Source organism: Cavia porcellus, unplaced genomic scaffold (genome assembly GCF_034190915.1).
Source record: "Cavia porcellus strain 051 isolate PalLab524CR breed Dunkin Hartley unplaced genomic scaffold, mCavPor4.1 scaffold_18, whole genome shotgun sequence".
In the NCBI taxonomy this organism is placed as follows: Eukaryota; Metazoa; Chordata; class Mammalia; order Rodentia; family Caviidae; genus Cavia; species Cavia porcellus.
Window position 1 is genome coordinate 41,625,127 of NW_026947501.1, and position 22,250 is coordinate 41,647,376.

At 42.1% G+C, this 22,250-nt stretch overlaps 1 protein-coding gene across 1 annotated transcript in view; it reads left to right on the top strand.

Moving 5' to 3' along the window:
• LOC134471432 (liprin-alpha-1-like) overlaps positions 1-22,250 on the top strand; it is a 57,996-nt gene that overhangs the window by 19,568 nt on the left and 16,178 nt on the right. Inside the window, exons 7-15 of the mRNA XM_063230337.1 lie at positions 3,213-3,364; positions 4,402-4,574; positions 4,965-5,032; positions 7,461-7,629; positions 7,987-8,080; positions 8,977-9,149; positions 9,507-9,600; positions 21,240-21,321; positions 21,423-21,623. Coding sequence (XP_063086407.1) covers positions 3,213-3,364; positions 4,402-4,574; positions 4,965-5,032; positions 7,461-7,629; positions 7,987-8,080; positions 8,977-9,149; positions 9,507-9,600; positions 21,240-21,321; positions 21,423-21,623 — 1,206 coding nt within the window. The remainder of the gene's footprint in view (positions 1-3,212; positions 3,365-4,401; positions 4,575-4,964; positions 5,033-7,460; positions 7,630-7,986; positions 8,081-8,976; positions 9,150-9,506; positions 9,601-21,239; positions 21,322-21,422; positions 21,624-22,250) is intronic.

Below are 22,250 nucleotides of genomic sequence, written 5' to 3' on the forward strand. Positions count from 1 at the left end.
TGTGCAGAGCAGGTAGGAGTTAAGTGTGTTTTGATTTCAAAACCAGGACCATTTCTCCCTTGGGCCTAGATTTGTCAAGATGCTCTGATCTGCTGGGAGTCTCCCTCTCAGAGTAAAACTTGAAAGTAAAAGCAGTACCCTGGGAGCAGTGGGAATTGTGGGGTTTTCTTTCTGTCCATCTAGAAGCTCCCCCTAATGCCTGCTGCCTCTGGCCCTGTGCCATGCCCGCTTCATGCTTCCTGCCTTCCTGGTGGTACACTTGTGGGGCAGTGCTGCTGCAGGTGCCAAGTGGTGATTGTCCTCAGCAGCTGTGTGTGAGCTTCTCTATGTGGCTGAGCAGAAGGGAAATTTACTAAGGACACGGGTACAGATCCTCACTCTGTTGCTGATTAGTTCCTGGCCTGGGAGCTGTTCCTTGGCCCAGTGGAACCATGGCTTGCTCTCTTGTAAGTGAGGTAGTGATCCACACAGTAGTGCTGCTTGGAATGGCCCTGATCTGTGCCTGCCCAAAGTGAGATGCTGCGCTTTCACCAGCAGCCGGCCTCAGAGCTTACCTCTGTTCAGTGGACTTCAGTGTGGTTTGGATATTTTGGTTTTGGCAGTAAGAATTTCTCAGCAAAGGAAGCAGTCTGTTGACTTAGACTCAGACACTGTGGCCTCCTCTTGTTCACTAGTCATCTCTCCTCAGCATGCAGCCTGGTGACTTTGAGAAGATTTGCTCTGGGCTGGCTGTGAAGATTAGCCTAGCAGTGAGTCTAAGGACAGCAAATATGGGCCAGACAAAGAGCGATATGGGATGGTTACTTCTTCATTTCAGTTTTACTGGGCAGACTAAGGTGACTTCTTGGCACTTGTAGACATGTCTGAGACAAGGCAGTGGGCCCTAGCCTTGTGCTTTCCTCCCACAAGAGAACAGAGGCAGAATGAAGACCTGGTTCAGTGAGCCTGGAAGGCTCTGGGCAGAGCAGGGGCTAGTGTAGGGGAGTCTTGGTGCAAGAATCTCTTTTTGTGGGTGGAGCATACGTATAGTGCCTTACCTCTTCTTTTTTCTTTTCTATTTTAACAAATGATTATTTTAACATGAAATTTAAATGATACCTGGCAAACAATGTCCTAAGTTTGATTTCTTTTTCCCTCCCAAAAAGTTTTTTTGAACTTTTGTGATTCATGTTGTTGATTTCAAGCTTGATGGACTTTTTTAGAGATGAGATTGCTGGCGGTTAAACACAGGGCCTCAAACAAGCTTAAGTAAGTGAGCTCTGGTTACCCCAGCCCCCGACAGTCTTTTGTTTTGTTACTACAATTAGAAATGAGAGCCAGATAAGGTGATATATGCCTGTAATCCCAGCACTCAGGAGGCTGATAAGGGAGGACTGCTGGAGTTTGAAGCCAGCCTGGGCTATCATGTGAGTTCATGGCCAGCCAGAACTGTATAATGAAACCTTATCTCAAAAAAAAGAGAGAAAGATACAGAATTTATCTGTTTATCTGTTAAGATTATATCCTAGCGGGCTGGAAGTTTAGCTCAGCAGCATAAACGCCTGCCTTGTAAGCAGGCAGTCGTGAGTTCGATCCCCAGCACCAATAAAAAGGAAAAAGACAAAAAAATATTATATCCTAAATGCTCTCAGCTCACACTAGTCTAGGTGGTCTTCAGTGAGCTGCTACAGGACTATAATGGAATCTGTATCCTTTATACCATTGTACAGATAAATAAATTAACTATTCACCACTTGTTGTTCACCATGAATGTTTCATGAAATCTAGTCCTGCTTCAAAACCCGAAAATAACAACCTTCTAAACAGGGCCTAACCAGACCCTGAAAGAGTTCACATATGCACTATTTCCACAGTCCTGCCTTCCTCAACACATAGGCATACTCATGGGCCATCCCCTAAAAGAAATCCCAGGGTCTGCGTGACCCTCTTTTAATAATATACCCAGGATTATTATTATTTTTTTATTTAAGGAGAAAAAGAAAAAAAAAAAAACAGAAAAAGGATACAAGTGATACAGAATTTCAAAAAAAATAAATAAACAGTAGGAAGTCACTAGTTAATAGATTACATACTGTCATCTTAGAAATGGTTGTTCAGATTACAAAATTAAAGCATATAAAGTAGACATTCAAACTGTGAGACTACAAACAATTCTGTTCAATGATCCCACAAAAACTTAGCAATATGGTTATCTATCTTATACACTTAAATATACATGCAATTATATCCTTTAGAGCACTTTCTTTTCCTCTCTTTTTTACTATGACAATTATACATTTTGGGTTTTATTACTCCCACAGTTCTTATTACTTTCTATTTGAAGAGAATAAAATCCAATGTGACATAACAAAACAGAGTCAGTCAAATCAAAAGAATGGATATAGTACATAATATAAAAACGGAAGACAAAGTGATGATCATTGGTTACCATAATGCCTCTTGCTATCTTAAAAAGAATTGCCTATATCATCAGTTATAATAAAACTGAAAACATTAAAGAACAAAACCAATAAAAGCAAAACATTGGAGACATTGCAGGACTTCAAAAAAAGATAATATGCAAATCCAAAACCCAGGATTGTTTTATGAAGCCACATGGAAGTAGGGTTTTAGGCTGCATGCAAATGCTTCTGCTCATAACATTTGGTCCACACAGTGAGAAACAGAAGCCACACACATGCATATTTGGGTCTTCGCTCATGCTGTCCTTGTCTTGTTTCTTGCTAGAGGTAAAAGTATTGACAGTTTCCCTGAGGCTTCGGCCCCCACTAGTGTTCCTTTGAGTGACATCAGTAACTGAAGATATGTGTCACAGGCTCTTCAGTAATGAGAGTAACTTTGTTAACCTGAAGTGATAAAGTGCAGTGAACAGGCTTCATTTAGGACTTCACTGTCCCTCAGTAACTATCCTCAGAGGTACCTGAGGTTGTACGGAGAACAGAATCTTGAAGGGGGGGTGATGCTGTCCCTGGGCTTCCCGGGGCTTCCATGAAGGAAGGCTATAGGTCAACCTGCCCTACTCTCTCTCTGCTATGTGGTCCATTTCCCCCAGACAAACAGGCCTTCAGGTTGGCATTCAATTAAAATGAGACTTCTCAGGACAGGTAAAAAGTTTAGTTAATAGGTTTTGAGTCAGTTTATGTTATTTAAAGCCTATGTGATGTGTTTTCTTATAATGTACTGTTAGCTGATGTTGTTTTTTCACTCCTCAGTTGCTAGCTTGCAGAGAAGAAGAACGAGATGACAAGACAACGATAAAATGTGAAACTTCCCCTCTCTCCTCTCCGAAGTCCCTTCAGCTAGACAGGCTGCACACAGGGGCATTGCAAATAGTCAGCCACGAGGACATCAGGGACATGCAAAAGTAAGGAGCAGGTCTCGTAGGCCACCAGACCCCTGAGAAACCTGCTTGTCTTAGTTTTTAAGAACATCTATTAATCTTTTCCTGTGAGAAAAACCAAGTTTTTAAAGAATTCTCAGCAAGCTCATTTGGTTGTGATTATTTAAACGTTAGACCTAGAATGTGTTCTCCTGTTCTGCGGCTGTAGTGACATCCAGTGGAAAAGGCCATCTGTTTGGGCAAAGTTTAGAAAGAATAGGAATTATTTGAAATTAGCACTTGAGAGAAAAGCTCCATTTCTTCAGATCCCACACACTCACTTCTTTTAAGAACTTTCTTTCTATTCCTGGTGAAGAATTTGCCACACGGATGTGGCAGGTTCTGGATCGTGCTATTCTGTGGACAATCGGTGCCTCTCAGGTACCCTCCCACACTCTGGGTCTTCTAAGCTCTTGAGAGTCCCACATTGTCCCTATCCCTTTAGGAAGCATGTTCCATCAGGAGGCCATGAAGGCTTGGTTACTTATGCACTGTTGTTTTCCACACTTCCTCTTAGAAGCTTTTGTTCCATACCAGGCAGTAGGATCAAGCAGGCACATTGGTCTCCACAGTGTCCTGAGAGATAGTACAGCTCTCACTTTGCAGGAGAGCAGGATCCAAGGAACCAGCCTGCAGGAGCTGCTGAGAGGGAAGGTGGAATTCCAGTTCTTCTGGCTTCTGAGACCTTGTTCTCTTTCCTGAGGGCTGAGTGTAAACCTCACTGGCTGAGCAAGGCCCCTGCAGAGGGTGTTCCCTTAGATGTCCAAACCAGGCAGGCTAGAGTACAGGCCTCCTCTGAGCAGGGAGCAACATCAGAATCTTGGCTTTCCAGACATAGGTCTGTGGAAGCATTACTGGGACCCTGCATTGCTATGCATAGTGTGCTGTGGGTAAGAGACTGGAAAGGATCTTCAGGGAGTTGAAGTAGGAATATTAAAAATGCAGACTGTTTTGGTACATGTGAGTGGACTGTGGAGTTCTAAAGAGGGCATGTGGTAAAAGTCCATTTTCTTTCCTTCAAGATCAAAAAGTGCCCAGGATGGTCCTGTGAGCAATCCCAGTAGCAGTGACAGCAGGCAGGACTCGCCCCACAAAGCCCCAAAGAAGAAGGGCATCAAGTCCTCCATTGGTCGTTTGTTTGGCAAAAAGGAAAAGGGTCGGCCTGGACAAACTGGCAAAGAATCACCAGGACAAGGTGGGTGGGGTTTCGGCAGCTGTCCTAACTGCTGGGAATGGGAGAACGTGAACTTTGTCCTGTGTGCCTGCCGCAGGTGCGCAGTGCCCACATGGAGTCATGGCTGAGGGTTCTCCAGAAAAGCCCAGTCTGCTTTCTCAGTCTGCCCATGTGTGAACCAAAGCAGAGCAGTGGACGTTCATTTGGCGTGAATGAATAACCCTCATAAGTGCTACTTTACACTCTTGAACATTTGTATGTGTTTGCTTGGAAGCTTACCCTTCAGAAATTATTTAGCTCTCTAGCTGCAGAACCTTCAACCTATTTGTGAAACATATAACTTTGCCATGTTAATTTACTGTAAATTTGGGGGCTTTTCTGATTTTTTAATAGCTGTTCTTTCTGAAACAGAAACCTCATCTCAGGATGCGTTCCGACTTAGCAAATTGGGAGGAAAGGCTGAAAAAAATCGAAAATTTCAAAAAAAGTAAGCTTTTTGTTATTTCTCCATCTCATGAAACAGGTTTCTGAGTTAACAGTAATTGTTAGCTGATTTTAAGTGTAATTTCTAGCTATGTAAATACATTGTCTTTTGAAAGATGAACCTAAAGCAGTGATAGAGCTTTCAGTGATACAAAGAGCTTGCTGCAGCATGCACGCCATAGGTTTGCCTCCATTGACCTAAAGCCTGTTTTAAGCCATCATATCTGGAGAACAGAGGACATTTGGAAATTTTGACTGAACTCACACATGTATTCTCAGTCTACCTTTTCAGAGTGTTCTCCCAGGATAATAGAATGGGTAATAGTTAGGCTTGGCCATTTGAGCTCTGGCCGCTGAATCCTGGTTAATTCTCTAGTTAGCTGTGTGTCTCTGACAAAGTTACTTAGCTTGTGCTTCAGTTTTCTCAACTGTCAAATGACTGCTACAGTTGTTCATACATCATGTGGTTTTTTTTCAGTTCAATAGAATTATATATATGCATATATATGTTTTAAAACATGGACACAGGTCCTAAATATGTTACAATTACAGTGAGGATTCTGAGACCTTGTTCTCTTTCCTGTTGACTGAGTGGAACCCTCACTGGCTGAGCAAGGCCCCTGCAGAGGGTGTTCCCTTATGTGTCCAAACGAGGCAGGCTAGAGTACAGGCCTGCTCTGAGCAGGGAGCACATCAGAATCTTGGCTTTCCAGACACAGGTCTGTGGAAGCATTACTGGGACCCTGCATCACAATGCATATTGTACTGTGTGTAAGAGACTCGAAATGTTTTTTAGGAAGTTGAAGGTAGGAATATTAAAAATGCAGACTGTTCTTGTACGTGTGAATGGACTGTGGATCTGGGAAGAGGGTGGTAAAAATCCATTTTATTTCTTTGAAGCTCAACAGGCTCCCAGGAAGGTCCTGTGAACAATCCCAGTACCAGTGACAGCAGGCAGGACGCGCTCCACAAAGCCCCAAAGAAGAAGAGCATCAAGTCCTCCACTGGTGGTTTGTTTGGCAAAAAGAAAAAGGGTCCGCCTGGACAAACTGGCAAAGAATCACCAAGACAAGGTGGGCCAGTTTTAGGCAGCTGTCCTAACTGCTGGGATTGGGAGAGCATGAGCTTTTTCCTATGTACCTGCCACAGGTGTCCAGTGCCCACAAGGAATCATGGCTGAGCATTCTCCAGACAGCCCAGTCTGCCCACATGTGAACCAGAGCAGAGCAGTGGACATTCATTTGGCGTGAATGAATAACCCTCTTATATGCTAATATATAAGCTTGAACATTTATATGTGTTTGCTCGGAAGCTTACCCTTCAGAAATGATTCAGCTCTCTACCTGCAGAATCTTCTTCCTATTTGTGAAACATATAACTTTGCCATGTTAATTTACTCTAAATTTGGTGAATTTTCTTCTTTTTTGTAGCTGTTGTTTCTGAAACAGAAAACTCATCTCAGGATGCCTTCCAACTTAGCAAATTGGGAGGAAAGGATGAAAAAAATCATCAACTTCAAAAACAGTAAGCTTTTTGTTATTTCTCCATCTCATGAAACATTTTTCTGAGTTAACAGTCATTCTTAGCTGATTTTAAGTGTAATTTCTAGCTATGTAAATACATTGTCTTTTGAAAGATGAACCTAAAGCAGTGATACAGCTTTCAGTGATACAAAGAGCTTGCTGCAGCATGTACGCCATAGGTTTGCCTCTACTGACCTAAAGCCTGTTTTAAGCCATCATGTCTGGAGAACAGAGGACATTAGGAAGTCTTGACTGAATTCACACATGTATTCTCAGTCTACCTTTTCAGAGTGTTCTCCCAGGATAATAGAATGGGTAATAGTTAGGCTTGGCCATTTGAGCTCTGGCCGCTGAATCCTGGTTAATTCTCTAGTTAGCTGTGTGTCTCTGACAAAGTTACTTATCCTGTGCTTCAGTTTTCTCAACTGTCAAATGGCAGTTACAGTTGTTCATACATCATGTGGCTGTTTTTCAGTTCAATAGAATTATATATGTGCATGTATATGTTTTATAACATGGACACAATTCCTAAATAAGTTACAATTACAGTCAGGCTTCTGAGACCTTGTTTTCTTTCCTGTTGACTGAGTGCATCCCTCAGTGCCTGAGCAAGGCCCCTGGAGAGGGTGTTCCCTTATGTGTCCAAACAAGGCAGGCTAGAGTATAGGCCTGCTCTGAGCAGGGAGCACATCAGAATCTTGGCTTTCCAGATACAGGTCTGTGGAAGCATTACTGGGACCCTGCATCACAATGCATATTGTACTGTGTGTAAGAGACTCGAAACTTTTTTTAGGAAGTTGAAGGTAGGAATATTAAAAATGCAGACTGTTCTTGTACATGTGAATGCACTGTGGATCTGGGAAGAGGGTGGTAAAAATCCATTTTATTTCTTTGAAGCTCAACAGGCTCCCAGGAAGGTCCTGTGAACAATCCCAGTACCAGTGACAGCAGGCAGGACGCGCTCCACAAAGCCCCAAAGAAGAAGAGCATCAAGTCCTCCACTGGTCGTTTGTTTGGCAAAAAGAAAAAGGTTCTGCCTGGACAAACTGGCAAAGAATCACCAAGAAAAGGTGGGCCGGTTTTAGGCAGCTGTCCTAACTGCTGGGATTGGGAGAGCCTGAGATTTTTCCTATGTGCCTGCTGCAGGTGTCCAGTGCCCACGAGGAGTCATGGCTGAGCGTTCTTCTGACAGCCCAGTTTGCCCACATGTGAAACAAAGCAGAGCAGTGGAAATTCTTTTGGCTTGAATGAATAACCCTCTTATATGCTAATTTATACTCTTGAACATTTATATGTGTTTGCTCGGAAACTTACCCTTCAGAAATGATTCAGCTCTCTACCTGCAGAATCTTCTTCCTATTTGTGAAACATATAACTTTGCCATGTTAATGTACTCTAAATTTGGGGGCTTTTCTTCTTTTTTGTAGCTGTTGTTTCTGAAACACCAAACACATCTCAGGATGCCTTCCAACTTAGCAAACTGGGAGAAAAGGATGAAAAAAATCATCAACTTCAAAAACAGTAAGCTTTTTGTTATTTCTCCATCTCATGAAACAGTTTTCTGAGTTAACAGTCATTCTTAGCTGATTGTAAGTGTAATTTCTAGCTATGTAAATACATTGTCTTTTGAAAGATGAATCTAAACCAGTGATAGAGCTTTCAGTGATACAAAGAGCTTGCTGCAGCATGCACGCCATAGGTTTGCCCCCACTGACCTAAAGGCTGTTTTAAGCCATCATGTCTGGAGAACCAAGGACATTTGGAAATTTTGACTTAACTCACACATTTATTCTCAGTCTCCCTTTGCAGACTTGTCTCCCTAGTGGACAGAGTGGTTAAGAGTTAGGCTTAGACATTTGAGCTCTGGCCGCTGAATCCTGGTTAATTCTCTAGTTAGCTGTGTGTCTCTGACAAAGTTACTTATCCTGTGCTTCAGTTTTCTCAACTGTCAAATGGCAGTTACAGTTGTTCATACATCATGTGGCTGTTTTTCAGTTCAATAGAATTATATATGTGCATGTATATGTTTTATAACATGGACACAGGTCCTAAATATGTTACAATTACAGTGAGGATTCTGAGACCTTGTTCTCTTTCCTGTTGACTGAGTGCATCCCTCAGTGCCTGAGCAAGGCCCCTGCAGAGGGTGTTCCCTTATGTGTCCAAACAAGGCAGGCTAGAGTATAGGCCTGCTCTGAGCAGGGAGCACATCAGAATCTTGGCTTTCCAGATACAGGTCTGTGGAAGCATTACTGGGACCCTGCATCACAATGCATATTGTACTGTGTGTAAGAGACTCGAAACTTTTTTTAGGAAGTTGAAGGTAGGAATATTAAAAATGCAGACTGTTCTTGTACGTGTGAATGCACTGTGGATCTGGGAAGAGGGTGGTAAAAATCCATTTTATTTCTTTGAAGCTCAACAGGCTCCCAGGAAGGTCCTGTGAACAATCCCAGTACCAGTGACAGCAGGCAGGACGCGCTCCACAAAGCCCCAAAGAAGAAGAGCATCAAGTCCTCCACTGGTCGTTTGTTTGGCAAAAAGAAAAAGGTTCTGCCTGGACAAACTGGCAAAGAATCACCAAGAAAAGGTGGGCCAGTTTTAGGCAGCTGTCCTAACTGCTGGGATTGGGAGAGCCTGAGATTTTTCCTATGTGCCTGCTGCAGGTGTCCAGTGCCCACGAGGAGTCATGGCTGAGCGTTCTTCTGACAGCCCAGTTTGCCCACATGTGAAACAAAGCAGAGCAGTGGAAATTCTTTTGGCTTGAATGAATAACCCTCTTATATGCTAATTTATACTCTTGAACATTTATATGTGTTTGCTCGGAAACTTACCCTTCAGAAATGATTCAGCTCTCTACCTGCAGAATCTTCTTCCTATTTGTGAAACATATAACTTTGCCATGTTAATTTACTCTAAATTTGGGGGCTTTTCTTCTCTTTTGTAGCTGTTGTTTCTGAAACACCAAACACATCTCAGGATGCCTTCCAACTTAGCAAACTGGGAGGAAAGGATGAAAAAAATCATCAACTTCAAAAACAGTAAGCTTTTTGTTATTTCTCCATCTCATGAAACAGTTTTCTGAGTTAACAGTCATTCTTAGCTGATTGTAAGTGTAATTTCTAGCTATGTAAATACATTGTCTTTTGAAAGATGAATCTAAACCAGTGATAGAGCTTTCAGTGATACAAAGAGCTTGCTGCAGCATGCACGCCATAGGTTTGCCCCCACTGACCTAAAGGCTGTTTTAAGCCATCATGTCTGGAGAACCAAGGACATTTGGAAATTTTGACTTAACTCACACATTTATTCTCAGTCTCCCTTTGCAGACTTGTCTCCCTAGTGGACAGAGTGGTTAAGAGTTAGGCTTAGACATTTGAGCTCTGGCCGCTGAATCCTGGTTAATTCTCTAGTTAGCTGTGTGTCTCTGACAAAGTTACTTATCCTGTGCTTCAGTTTTCTCAACTGTCAAATGGCAGTTACAGTTGTTCATACATCATGTGGCTGTTTTTCAGTTCAATAGAATTATATATGTGCATGTATATGTTTTATAACATGGACACAATTCCTAAATAAGTTACAATTACAGTCAGGCTTCTGAGACCTTGTTTTCTTTCCTGTTGACTGAGTGCATCCCTCAGTGCCTGAGCAAGGCCCCTGCAGAGGGTGTTCCCTTATGTGTCCAAACGAGGCAGGCTAGAGTACAGGCCTGCTCTGAGCAGGGAGCACATCAGAATCTTGGCTTTCCAGACACAGGTCTGTGGAAGCATTACTGGGACCCTGCATCACAATGCATATTGTACTGTGTGTAAGAGACTCGAAACGTTTTTTAGGAAGTTGAAGGTAGGAATATTAAAAATGCAGACTGTTCTTGTACCTGTGAATGGACTGTGGATCTGGGAAGAGGGTGGTAAAAATCCATTTTATTTCTTTGAAGCTCAACAGGCTCCCAGGAAGGTCCTGTGAACAATCCCAGTACCAGTGACAGCAGGCAGGACGCGCTCCACAAAGCCCCAAAGAAGAAGAGCATCAAGTCCTCCACTGGTCGTTTGTTTGGCAAAAAGAAAAAGGTTCTGCCTGGACAAACTGGCAAAGAATCACCAAGACAAGGTGGGCCGGTTTTAGGCAGCTGTCCTAACTGCTGGGTTTGGGAGAGCGTGAGATTTTTCCTATGTGCCTGCCGCAGGTTTCCAGTGCCCACGAGGAGTCATGGCTGAGCGTTCTTCTGACAGCCCAGTTTGCCCACGTGTGAAACAAAGCAGAGCAGTGGAAATTCATTTGGCGTGAATGAATAACCCTCTTATGTGCTAATTTATACGCTTGAACATTTATATGTGTTTGCTCGGAAGCTTACCCTTCAGAAATGATTCAGCTCTCTACCTGCAGAATCTTCTTCCTATTTGTGAAACATATAACTTTGCCATGTTAATTTACTCTAAATTTGGGGGCTTTTCTTCTCTTTTGTAGCCGTTGTTTCTGAAACGGAAAACTCATCTCAGGATGCCTTCCAACTTAGCAAATTGGGAGGAAAGGATGAAAAAAATCATCAACTTCAAAAAAAGTAAGCTTTTTGTTATTTCTCCATCTCATGAAACAGTTTTCTGAGTTAACCATCATTCTTAGCTGATTGTAAGTGTAATTTCTAGCTATTGTAAATACATTGTCTTTTGAAAGATGAACCTAAAGCAGTGATAGAGCTTTCAGTGGTACAAAGAGCTTGCTGCAACATGCATGCAATAGGTTTGCCTCCATTGACCTAAAGCCTGTTTTAAGCCATCATGTCTGGAGAACAGAGGACATTTGGAAACTTTGACTGAACTCACATGTGTATTCTCAATCTTCCTTTGCAGAGTTGTCTCTCTAGATGATAGAATGGGTAATAGTTAGGCTTGGCCATTTGAGCTTTGGCCGCTGAATCCTGGTTAATTCTCTAGTTAGCTGTCTGACAAAGTTATTTAGCTTAGGCTTCAGTTTTCTCAACTGTCAAATGACTGTTACAGTTGTTCATGCATCGTGTGGCTTTTTCTCAGTTTGATAGAATTATATATGTGCATGTATATGTTTTAAAACATGGACACAAGTCCTAAATAAGCTATAATTAAGGTCACTGTGGTGACTTCTATTGTTTACACAAGTGGTCCTCCAGAAGCATTTACCGTGATATAATTTTACATTTTATCTGAGATTGGATCTCTACTTTACAGTGTATTATTGAACTATAATCCTCTACTAAATCTTAAGGGGCTGAGGAGTGGAGTATAAGTGAGAGCGTACTGGCTTGACATACCATCCCTAGGCCCACATAAAGATAGATTCTGAAAATAATATATACTGTTCCGAATGATTTTGCATAGGGGAGCACAGGCACCAACATATCAGGGAAGTATGTACACTTCTCTGATGTAGGATTGGTTGTGTAAGCTGATCACACCCAAAACTAGAGTTATAAGTGAACTAGATAGGTTGAGACATTTTCCTAGTGAGATGATTAATAAAATATCAATCAAAAAGCTTTCTGCAACAAAATCAGACAGTATGTAATGTCTAAGAGGTACAATTTGAACTTGACAGTAGGGAAAGTTTGAAAGCCTAAGGTAAGATGGGCACACTGTTCTTGAGAAAAGGTGAAAGTTGGTGGGTTCTTGGATAAATTTGTATATGGGAAACATCAGGTGTCCACTTCTCAGTGAAGCCAGTACTGTGTGGAACTCAGAGTGCAAAGGCCCTGACACTAGCGTTGCACTCGAATCCCTAGGAACCCTTTCTGCTGGAAAGTTATGAAATCTCACTCATTTTAGTTGTCTTCTCTGAATTCATGACTGCCTTTTTTTTTTAAACTTCTATTGGTATGTGTTTGCAGTACATAATAATCATGTTGGTTCTTGGGAGTTGATACATGTCCATGACACATTTCTATTCTTTATTTTCCACCATCCTTGTATTTTGCCAGAATCCCATTCATGCATTTCTCTTATAAACCCTTGTCATGTATACAGATTAAAAATAAGACTATTAAAAAGAAATATATATATATATATATATATATATATATATAAAATATAAGATATATATATCAATATATATATCAATATATATATCAATATATATATATATAAAAATATATATATATATATATATATCAAACATACCAGACTATAAGCCAAAACACATATAAAAGATGGAACACAATTGTACTAAGTTGAAGTATTCCTTTAGATATATTTTCCATGCTGAGTTACAATAACTTTTTTCTTCTATTGTCTGTCTTTTATTTCATAGCTAACTTATATATGAAGTTTTTCATATTATAATGAGTCTTTTGTTTTTTATTTTATTCATTTATTTTTTGAGACAAGAATCACACTTTGTAATTCAGGCTGGACTGAACTCACAGCAGCCCTCCTGATTTAGCTGCCCAAGTGGTGGGATTACAGGCATGTGCCACCGCACTTGACCATAGTAACTGTTTTAAGCAGCTCAACAGTGATGACATGCCATTGCAGGTGAAATTCTGTTATGGAAACATTCTATACAAATACTCAATCTTTGGTGCTCTGTAAATAGAATTTTATAGTACCATTTAACCACAAAATCTGAACTGTGTAAAAGTCTTTTATAATAATTTAAGCAATGAGCAGTTGGCTTTGTGGAGCTTAATATTAAAGCTAGTCATTTTCCCTCTCGAAACCATGCTAAAGAAATAGTGTTGCCTAGATTTTGCCAGTGTCTTTTATTTCACGTGCTCATTTCAATGTAATAAAAACAACAGCAGCACAGCTTGATCATTCACCCCATTGCCTTCTGAAGTTTATGTTTCATGGAAGAGAAGAAATAATTTTCCTAATATGTTTGGCTATTTTGCTGGGGATGTGGCTCGGTAGTGTAGTACTCTTAGCACGCATTAAGGCCTTAGGTTCAATCCCCAGTACCACAATAAAAGCAAAAAACAGAAAACCAAAATGTTTCCCTGTTGTAAAAATTGACTTTCTAACTCTCAAGAAGTGTGTGTGCACCCTCAGGACAGGCTTTGAATTATTTGCCCAAACACATGATTAAATTGCACACCAGGCATGCAAGTTTACAGGTTTGTGTGCGCGCACGCGCATGTGTGTGTGTGTGTGTGTGTGTGTGTGTGTGTGTGTGTGTGTGGTGGTAGGGAGGGAGATTTCTCAGTAGCAAGGAGATTCAAGTTTATGCTGCTTACTCCAAACATCTGTTGTGGCTGTTTCAAGGTGTCTAAGAATGGGTCTTTGCTCTGTACTTTATAGTTCTATGTGGGATGCATATGTGATTTCTCAACCATAGTAGAAAGTTCATAGGGAAAATTCTAAAGTAGTCATCTGACTATGGTGGGCAGTTTTGTGATATCTGTCAGATAACCTGAATTGTAATTGATTTGAAGAAAAAAGTATTTTGTGAATACAGGGTACAGTTTAATACTTTGAGCATTATTGTTTTGTTTTGTTTTGTTTTGTTTGTTTGTTGTTTTTGTTTTTGTTTTTCTGAGACAGGTCTCACTATGCAGTTCAGGCTGGCTTTGAGCTCACTTTGTAGCTCAGGCTGACCTCAAACTCACAATGATCCTCCTGCCTCAGCCTCTCAAGTGCTGGAATTACAGGCATGCACAACCACATCCAGCTACTTTGAGCATTCTTGATGTAATAAAAAACTGTTCTGTGAATACAGAGTACAGTTCAACACTTTGGTACTTTCTCAGAAATACAGTACTTCTTGTGATGAGCCCTAACTTGGCTGTAGGTCATGCTCCTTGCCGCTGAACCACTAGCCTATCACATTGACTGAAGGAGGGTTCCCAGGACTCAGTGCACATGTTGACCAGCTGAACTCATGCTCTCTGAGAATTACTGGAAGAATTTGATGCTCTGCTGACACTTGAGGTGCTCAGTAGTCAATGCAACTATCAGCATGACTCAGACTGGAGTCCGTTCATCAGCTCATAGAATGCTGTGTGAAGTTTCAAAACATGGATCTCCAACTCACCTTTGTCTTTGTAGTGCTCTCCTTCCGGTTGCGTGGCATTGTGGTGCATTTGCTGTGGGAAGTTGGTTACACATGGAGCCATACTCAGTGGTACTCTGAATCATATAGTGTGGAGTGCTGGTGTTACCAGCTTTGGGTTCTCTGCTAAACTTCCCAAGAGTATATTTCTGTTTGGTGAGAAAAGTTGCTTCCATTCCTCACTTGTCAAAACAACACACTGGTCCCCAGTACTCTTCCTCACACTGTGACTAGCATGTGAAATGTGAGCCTGAGCTGCAGCCATGAGAAAGGGTCTCCTTAGCCCTTGTGCAAGACCCCTGAAGTTGAAAAGTGTCCCATCTCTTGGAAATACAGTCATGTATTTACTATGGAGAGTTAAAGTTCTTGCTATATGTCACTTAGATAATGTTTATTCTGCAGAAACTCGCACAAGCTTCTTGAAATGAAGGGCAGCTTTACCATTGTGCTTTTGCCTACATTATAAAATATATCATAATTCATAGATTACATGGCATTTTTTGTACCAGGGATCAAACTCACAACCTCACACTTGCCAGGCAGGCCCTTAAGCTGCTGAGCTAAATCCCTGGCCTTCACGTAACTTTTATTTTATGCATTTGTTCCCCAGAGAATTTAGTGTATTTTGGTCCGAGAGAATACAGCTTAGCTGTAGAACACTTTCCTAGTATGCTAAAGCCCTGAGCTCCATCATTAGTATGACAGAATCTAAAATAGCTGCCTCCTCCAACAGTATGTATGTATGTATGTATGTATGTATGTATGTATGTATGCATGTATATACATGTTGGTGCTGCAGATCAAACATAGCACCTTGTGAAGGCTGGGCAAGTGCTTTACTAATGAGCTACACTCAGCCCCCAGTCTCTAATTTAAAGGCAGGAAGGTTCCCATATCAGTTTGCATTAGAGCAGATACTCTCTGTGTGTGTGTGTGTGTGTGTGTGTGTGTGTGTGTGTGTGTGTGTGTGTTTGGTTTCTTTTCCTTTTTTGGTACTGGGGATCAAACTCATGCCCTTGCACTTGCCAGGCAGGTGCTATGCTGCTGAGCTAAATTCCTGGCCTCCTTTTCTTTTTTTAAAAAAGGGTCTCACTGTGTTGTTCAGGTTGGCCTTGAAATCACTGTGTAACCCAGGCTGACTTTCAGCTCATAGCAATTCTCCTGCCTCAGCTTCCAAAGTGCTAGGATTACAGGTGTGTACCATCATCCTGGCATTAGAGCAGATATTATAAAAATCAACCCTGGTGTCTAGTGTTTGGTTCTATGGGAGAAGCTATAAGCTGAAGAAAAGAAGCTCTGACAATGTCAGGAACAGAGCAATCTAGTGCCCAGCCACCTTCTGCAAAGGGCCCCAGCTTGGCCTGCCTGTCACATCTATTGGGATATGATATCTCACAGCCCAGGAGCAAGCAAATATCAGAAGAAACCAAAGGGGTTTTCTTCTGGAGTTGGTGGATATGACACATCAACATCTAGGATTACTGACATATTATTCAGATGCCCTTGGTGGCTATTCAGTGTGGACAGATGATGGACATTCTGCAGAGTATGCCCCCCCCCCACACTGGTTACTATGTTTTTATTTGCTCTTTTTAAATTTTTCCTTTTTTTTCCCCTGGGGGCTCCTTATGTAGTCCAGACTAGCCTTGAATTCATGGTAATCCTCTTGCCTTCATCTCCCACATGCTGGATTATAGATGATGCCACCATACCCAGCTTGATTACCTTGCTTGAAGCTTTGGGGCTCAGAGCTGGAAGAGTTATTATTTGGGAAGTTGAGCAAGAAAAGAATGAATGTTGCTAAAGCTTAAATGTTTGCAGCTTTAGTAGAGGGGGAGGAAATAGGTGGTTCTCCTATTCCAAACTAATCATATGGGTAGACGGATAACCTTACCTAAGTGGATAGTCAGGTAGGTGAGTAAACACTGTGAAGCCGTTTAGTTCTTGGAGGTCACAGATTTGGACAAATGGGTGTCTGTACTAAGTATGTGCAGTAGCAAGCAAAAGAGATCCAGTTTCAATACCCAGTGTAAAAGGAAGGTAGTTGTGCATATCACCAAACATTGCAAAGAGCCAGAGTAGAGGTGCGCAGAAGTGTCTGCAGGCTCCAGATTCTGCATCTTAACACAGGATCCTTCTGTACACTTTTGGGAACAACTCTCAAGAAAACTGGACTCTAATGTGCCCACCTATCGTGTTAACCAAGGTTAGGTGCCCAATCTCGTAGTCCACAAACTACCTGGTAGGGGAGGTGTAGCTACCTGTAGGTGGAACTTGGGCCAACTCCCCAGCCAGGGTCTTCTGTGTTATTTCCTAACATCCCATGACTTTTGAATGCATCATCCTACTTCTGCTACCTTCACACCACTCCCACTGCTGCATCTGGACGCAGGTGTAAGGAGGAGGAAGGTGTAAGTAAAGGCAACAGCAGTTTATACCAAGCTTCAGGTAGTGGGCCTTGTTCTTGTTCGCAGTGCATGTCTGGTATGTACTTTCACAAAATACAGCTGTGCAATGGTATGTACCTTTAATCATCCGAGCTACCTGGGAGGTCCAGGCAGGAGGGTCATTTATGATGACAATACCATTGTTCTAGGCAACTTAAGAAACTGTCTCAAGATAAAAAGTATAGTACAAATGGCTGGCGGTTTAGTTCAATGAGTGCTTGGTTCCATCCCCAGTACCATCACAAATAATGAAAACATCAACAAAATCATTTTTAGACTACTGAGGACATAGTTCTTACTTAGTCTATTTGAATATGCACATAATCTAGAAGTGCTTCTGACCTACAGCAGTAGTCTTCCTCTTCCCTGGCCTGGCCACAGCATCCAGGAGAGACCCTCACTTAGTATTACAGAATTTCAGATCTTTACCCAGAAATGGATTTACACTGCTTCTTGGGGTCAGTCAGTCTGTCTGTCTGTTTGTCTGTCTGTCTGTCTGTCTCTCTGTATGTTTGTCACACACTCTCTCTTTCTGTGTGTGTATGTGTGTGTGTGTGTGTGTGTGTGTGTGTGTGTGTGTGTTTCTTGTTTCCTTAAATGAGTCATAGCAGCTCTGTAGCCAGGTTTGGTAGCTGTCTTAGTTACTTTTTACTCATTGCTGAGACAAAATACCTAAAGGCCAAGTTGGGAAAGGAAAGGTTTATTTCTTACAGTTTTTGGAGGTTTCAGTCCACACTCAGTTGGCTCCAGGGCATGGCTGGGCCACAGTTCATGGTGGCTGCAAACAGCAATCAGGAACAGGCAAAGACCAAGACACACCTTCTCCCTGCCATTACATTACATCCTGGCTCCACCCCTCTGTGGGTATAGCACTGGCACCATCAATCCAAGCACTACCAATGAACCATCACAAATGCACAATACAAATACATGAAGCCTGGGGGCCCACAGACATAAACCATGACATTCCTCCCCTGGCCCCCAGGACTCTTGTACATCCTTTATACAAAAGACATTTAGTCCACCACCAAGAGTTTCCAAAGTCTTAAGTTTCAGCATTGCTGAACAGTCCAAGTCCCATGTCTCCTCCATGATCTATGGCAAACTCTTAACTGTAACCCCTGTACAAATGAAACAAGTTTAAACATTTCTCAAATGCAAAGGCACAAAATAAACATTACTATTCCAAAAGTTAGAAGCAGGGGAATATAAAGCATTGGAAACAAAGCAAATCCAACATCCAGCAGGATGAATATTAAGTCCTAGAGTTCCTTGCTCCGCATCTGAAGCAATATGGTTACAAGCTCCAAAAGGCTTGCGTGATTCCACCCCCAAGGCACTTCCAGGGATTTCACCTCCTGCAGCTTTTCTCTTAAATCCTCTCTGCTCGATTTTTGGAGCTTTCCTTGGATCATCCACGTTTCTGGCTTTTCCAAACTTTTGGGGTCTCCACTGCACCTTTGGCTTCACCTTTATGTCTTCACAAATTGCCCTCTCAGTGGCACACAGCTTGGCCTCCCAGGCCCTTTGCAATTGAGGTAGAAGCCATCTTACCCTCAGAATTTGTGTATTTTCCTAGCACCTAAAATCAGCACCATGTGGATGTTGCCAAGGTTTGCTGCTAACTAGAGCAGTACTCAGGCTTTTCTCTCTCTTGGCTGTAGGGGTCAGTTGCCTGGATCACAGGGCTCTGTTTACCTGATTGTGAGGAAAAGCTTCTCTATGTTGCCACCATTCTGGAAGCTCATGTGGCCTCTGTCACCATTCTGGAAACTCATGTGGTTTCTGTCACCATTCTGGAACCTGGTGCTCTGCAGCTTTCTCCTCTGAAAAAATTCTTTTACCTTTGCAGTGAGGCTGCACAGGGTGGGGACCTGCTTCCTGGGATTCCCCCGGCCCATCTTTCTTATTTCTCTGTTTTCCCTCAGCCATCAGAATCTCAACTGTCTTTACAATCCACAGCCTTCCTGAAATATTCTTTCTGGCCAAACTCACAGTATTGCAAATTATCCCGCTGGGCTCTTTCCTCTTGATTTGCAACATAAAGCTGGCTAAAAGCCCTCTACAGTAGCCATGCCACAGACTCAACATTTGATTGCTTTTTAATTTCTTTTTCAAGATTAATCAGTCCATTGCCCTTTGTTTCAGTCTCAGGCAAAGTCTCTGGACATGAGCAAAATGTAGACAACTTTCTGCCAACCCACAACTCACATCATGGGGAGTCCAACAACCACTGCAGTCCTTCTTCCCAGCAGAAACCTCCCAGGCCTGGTCTTTACCATCAGGCTTCGTATCAGCCTTCTGGTCTCCTGAGCTGTGACCACTACCTCCTCTACAGAACTGCCTAAGCTGCTCTAGCTCTATGCATCTAGGCAACATATCCAAACCTTTCCAAACTCTACCCACAAGCCATTTCCAAAGCCTCTCGAAAAACGTGGTAAGGCATAGTCACAGCAAACAACCCCATTCTTCGGTACCAAATTCTGTCTTAGTTACTTTTTACTCGTTGCTGAGACAAAATACCTGAAGCCCAAGTTTGGAAAGGAAAAGTTTATTTCTTACAGTTTTTGGAGGTTTCAGTCCACACTCAGTTGGCTCCAAGGCAGGTGGGCATGGCTGGGTCACAGTTCATGGTGGCTGCAAACAGCAAGTAGGAACAGGCAAAGAGCAAGATACACTTTCTTCCTACCATTACATCATATCCTGGCTCCACTCTTATGTGGGTGTAACACTGACACCATGAATCCAAGCACTAGACAATGAACCATCACAAATGCACAATGCAAATGCATGAGGCCTGGGGGCCACAGACATAAACCATGACAGTAGCCTACTACTTCTTGTACTTAGGAGCACACTTCTGCTGATCTGTTTCTCTGTGAATAGCTTTGCTTGTTTCAACTAGAAAATTGTTGTTGTTCTTCTCCTTCTCCTTCTCCTTCTCCTTCTCCTTCTCCTTCTCCTTCTCCTTCTCCTTCTCCTTCTCCTCCTCCTCCTCCTCTTCCTCCTCCTCTTCCTCCTCCTCTTCCTCCTCCTCTTCCTCTTCCTCTTCTTCTTCTTCCTCTTCTTCTTCCTCTTCTTCTTCCTCTTCTTCTTCTTCTTCCTCTTCCTCTTCCTCTTCCTCTTCCTCTCCTTCTCCTTCTCCTTCTCCTTCTCCTTCTCCTTCTCCTTCTCCTTCTCCTTCTCCTTTTTCTTCTTCTTCGGTGTTTGTGTATCTGAAACATACTTGTCCTTTGTGTTCTAATGTCAGACTTACCATGCTTACAATGTTACTGTTTCACATAACTGTGTTACACAAGTCACTTTTAGAGATGTTAGTATAGTAAAAGTGTGACTTGAGTCTTTAGAAATAAAGCATATATGAAACCTCAAATCACATTACGGAGTGCATGCAAGACTCACCTACCCACTTCCCTGCAGTACTGCCTTGGTATTGCATGAGTTTCTGTGCAGGTGATACATTCGGCATTGAAGGAGGTGTTGGGAACTTTGGCTGGCTAAAGAAGAGATCAATGGGTTAAAACCACAGAATGACCCAGTGACTTATCAAGTACCCGTTTACTTAAAGAACAGTGTACAATAGAAACTGTCCTCTGTTACTTGTTTGCTGTATTAGACGATAATCTTTTTGTGGTTAAAAGTCTGCATTACAGCTGGGAGTATGAAACACATCTATAATCCAAGCACTGGGGGAGACTGGTTACACAGAGTTTGAGGCCAACCTGGACTACATACATAGCAAGACTTTGTCTCAACATTCCCCAAACCACCACCACCCCCCAAAAACACTGTTTTTTAAAGTCTCTCACAAAGTTAGGCACTGATGTCTCAACTGAGGTGTGGTTTCCTCTTCCTAGATACTGTTTCTTCATTGTTGAAGTAGGGTTTCATGTTTTCCCCTAATTGTCTTACTACCTTGGATATGAAAATTCTGCTTGAGTTTTATAAGTTGGTAGTAATTCTTCAATTCTCTGAAGTAATGGTGATTTGACTGGGAATCAAGAGAACTCTGTAGCATTTTTTATTTTCTCAGGCATTCTCCATAGTATGTGTGTGACTGTCATTACAAGGATGATGTTAATAACATTAAAACTGTAGAAGATAAAAGGAACTGAGAATATGTGTTATACTTTTGAAAATGCTCAGAGACTGTTCCATTAACTTGTTGGATGTGTAACAGTGCTTCTTTAATTTGAATGTCTTCTTTTTCACAGGCCTGAGTTGCTGGAGGAAGCCCAGAGGCAAGGCTTACCATTTTCACAGTGGGACGGGCCAACCGTGGTTGAATGGCTGGAGGTACATCCCTTTACTACAGAGACCTATGCTATGATAACACAAGCTTGTCGTGCATCTCCTGTCTCTACCTGATGTTCTGGTCTTTTGATTCTTGTTTCTAGCTCTGGGTTGGGATGCCTGCTTGCTATGTGGCTGCCTGCAGAGCAAATGTGAAAAGTGGGGCCATCATGTCAGCTCTGTCAGACAGACAGATCCAGCAAGAGATTGGCATCAGCCACCCTCTGCACAGACTGAAGCTGCGGCTGGCCATCCAGGAAACCCTGTGGCTCACCAGCCCTTCGGCTCCACCCACATTGAAAAAGGTATGTTCACAGAGGCTCTGTGTGCCCTCTGTGGAGGAGGAAGGCAGAGCCCACAAAAGCAGTGGCCTGCTAATGTTTCCGTGCTGCTTCCTAATCATACAGGGTGGTTTCAACTTAAAATTTAAGGAAAGCATAGTACAGCCCCTAACTTGGAGGGGTTGAGTGATCCAAAGAAAATGTGTGAACTGCTTGTGTAAAAGTGTGGTTAAAGCCAGGCGTGGTGGCACATGCCTGTAGTTCCAGCACTCAGAAGGCTGAGGTGGGAGGATCACTGTGAGTTCGAGGCCAGTGGGTTACAGTGTGAACAGCTTGAACTGCGTAATGAGATCCCGTTTCAGAAAAGACCAAAAAATAAATAATTACATAAATGAATAAAACTTGGTTAGAAAGGCCTCGTTTAAGAAAGAAGGCTTTTTGAAAGGTAGAAAACTGATTGTCACAAACATATGTATGAATTTGTCAAAATTGAGTAAGTTTAAGGACCTCTTGAGGAAGGAAAAGTTAGTATTTTAAGTAGTATTCTATCCTTGAACTTTGATTTCTATTTCATAGTTTAAACAATAATTAGCACTTGTACTGTATATAAAGGTACTTGCTAAGCAAATTATTTGCAGAAAATATTGTTTT